The sequence below is a fragment of the Penaeus monodon genome, chromosome 32 (assembly GCF_015228065.2).
Source record: "Penaeus monodon isolate SGIC_2016 chromosome 32, NSTDA_Pmon_1, whole genome shotgun sequence".
In the NCBI taxonomy this organism is placed as follows: Eukaryota; Metazoa; Arthropoda; class Malacostraca; order Decapoda; family Penaeidae; genus Penaeus; species Penaeus monodon.
The window spans coordinates 35,866,715-35,867,949 of NC_051417.1; the positions used below are offsets into that span (position 1 = coordinate 35,866,715).

The window sequence follows — 1,235 nt, forward strand, 5'->3', positions numbered from 1 at the left end:
GGTACAAACTGCTCTCTTCATAGAGCTATTCTTGTTCTTCTATTTTAAGTTGTGATATCTCAGTCTTTTGGAATGAGAAAGTCTACAGAAGTCTCATCCTTCTATTTTTATAGTTGGTCCCCTAAAATAACCAATTGAATGACCAGTATGGAAAGTACTTCGTAATATTCTAATGTTAACGCTTAAGAGTGCATTGACATTGCATGACCGGCACGATCAATGTCACATTATTCCACTTTATATAATAACCGAGGGGCTTTAAATACCTCAGTGATGATAATTCAATTGCCAAGAAATACATATTGTTCTGACCTAAATCTCCCAAGTTTATAATAATCTAATAATCTTACTGGTACATGAAAAATTTTAAACCATCCTCTCACATAGTCATGTAACTTCAACAAGTCTCCGAAGTTTTCGCAGCGGCACGACCCGATGCAACTTTATCACTCCTTTAAATCTCTATTTACCTCGTATTTCACGGCCCTATACACTACCCAGCGATGGACAAGCACCTTATCTTACGATCCACACCACTCTCGCCGACTGTCATTCACAAAGGCCATTAAAATCGCATGAAATATTACCTGGGATGTCGAAGTCGTCTCCCACTGCCATTTTCAGTCAAAACAATGCGGGTCTTCGGGGAGTCGACGCGACGATCGATGGCCGCGTTTGGGATATTTATGACGGCACGCGGCGGCACGCTTCGAATGGCTGCAGCAAGGCTCTGCAAGAATAACGATTGTGATGATGGAAGAAGTAGAGGAGGAGTGAAGTACAGTAATCATGATTTGATCTTAAAAGGATAATGAGGTATAACAATCATGATAATAAAAGATGAGTGATAATACTACTGAAATAATGGTATGATGCTTTAGATCCTGTTGCTGCAATGTCTCGACATAAAAATGTCCGACACATTGGAAAGTCATCCATTTCACTTTTTTTCTTACTATAGCATATTTGTTTATCGGATATTTTGTTGAGATTACTGGAAAACTAAGGTGTATGCGATAAGCAGCTTTCCCGTCGGAAGACTAAGGTGTATCGATCGAACGATTTTTTTTTTATATAGTAACATGTTATTAAATATTGTTGGCGTCCACTCCCTGGTTCAGTAGAAGTGGAAATCAATATCGTCCGGGCCGCGAACAGGTGTTTTTCTCACCCAATACACACTAAATTAATTGTTCCTATAGCATGTCATCTGCATTTCCTCCATCAACTGATCT

The 1,235-nt window shown here is 39.2% G+C and overlaps 1 protein-coding gene across 1 annotated transcript in view; it reads right to left on the reverse strand.

Moving 5' to 3' along the window:
• Positions 1-639, reverse strand: part of LOC119593852 (X-linked retinitis pigmentosa GTPase regulator-like) — a 22,012-nt gene extending 21,373 nt beyond the window's left edge. The window contains exon 1 of the mRNA XM_037942883.1: positions 588-639. Coding sequence (XP_037798811.1) covers positions 588-618 — 31 coding nt within the window. The 5' untranslated portion in view covers positions 619-639. The remainder of the gene's footprint in view (positions 1-587) is intronic.
• Positions 640-1,235: the final 596 nt, after the last annotated feature.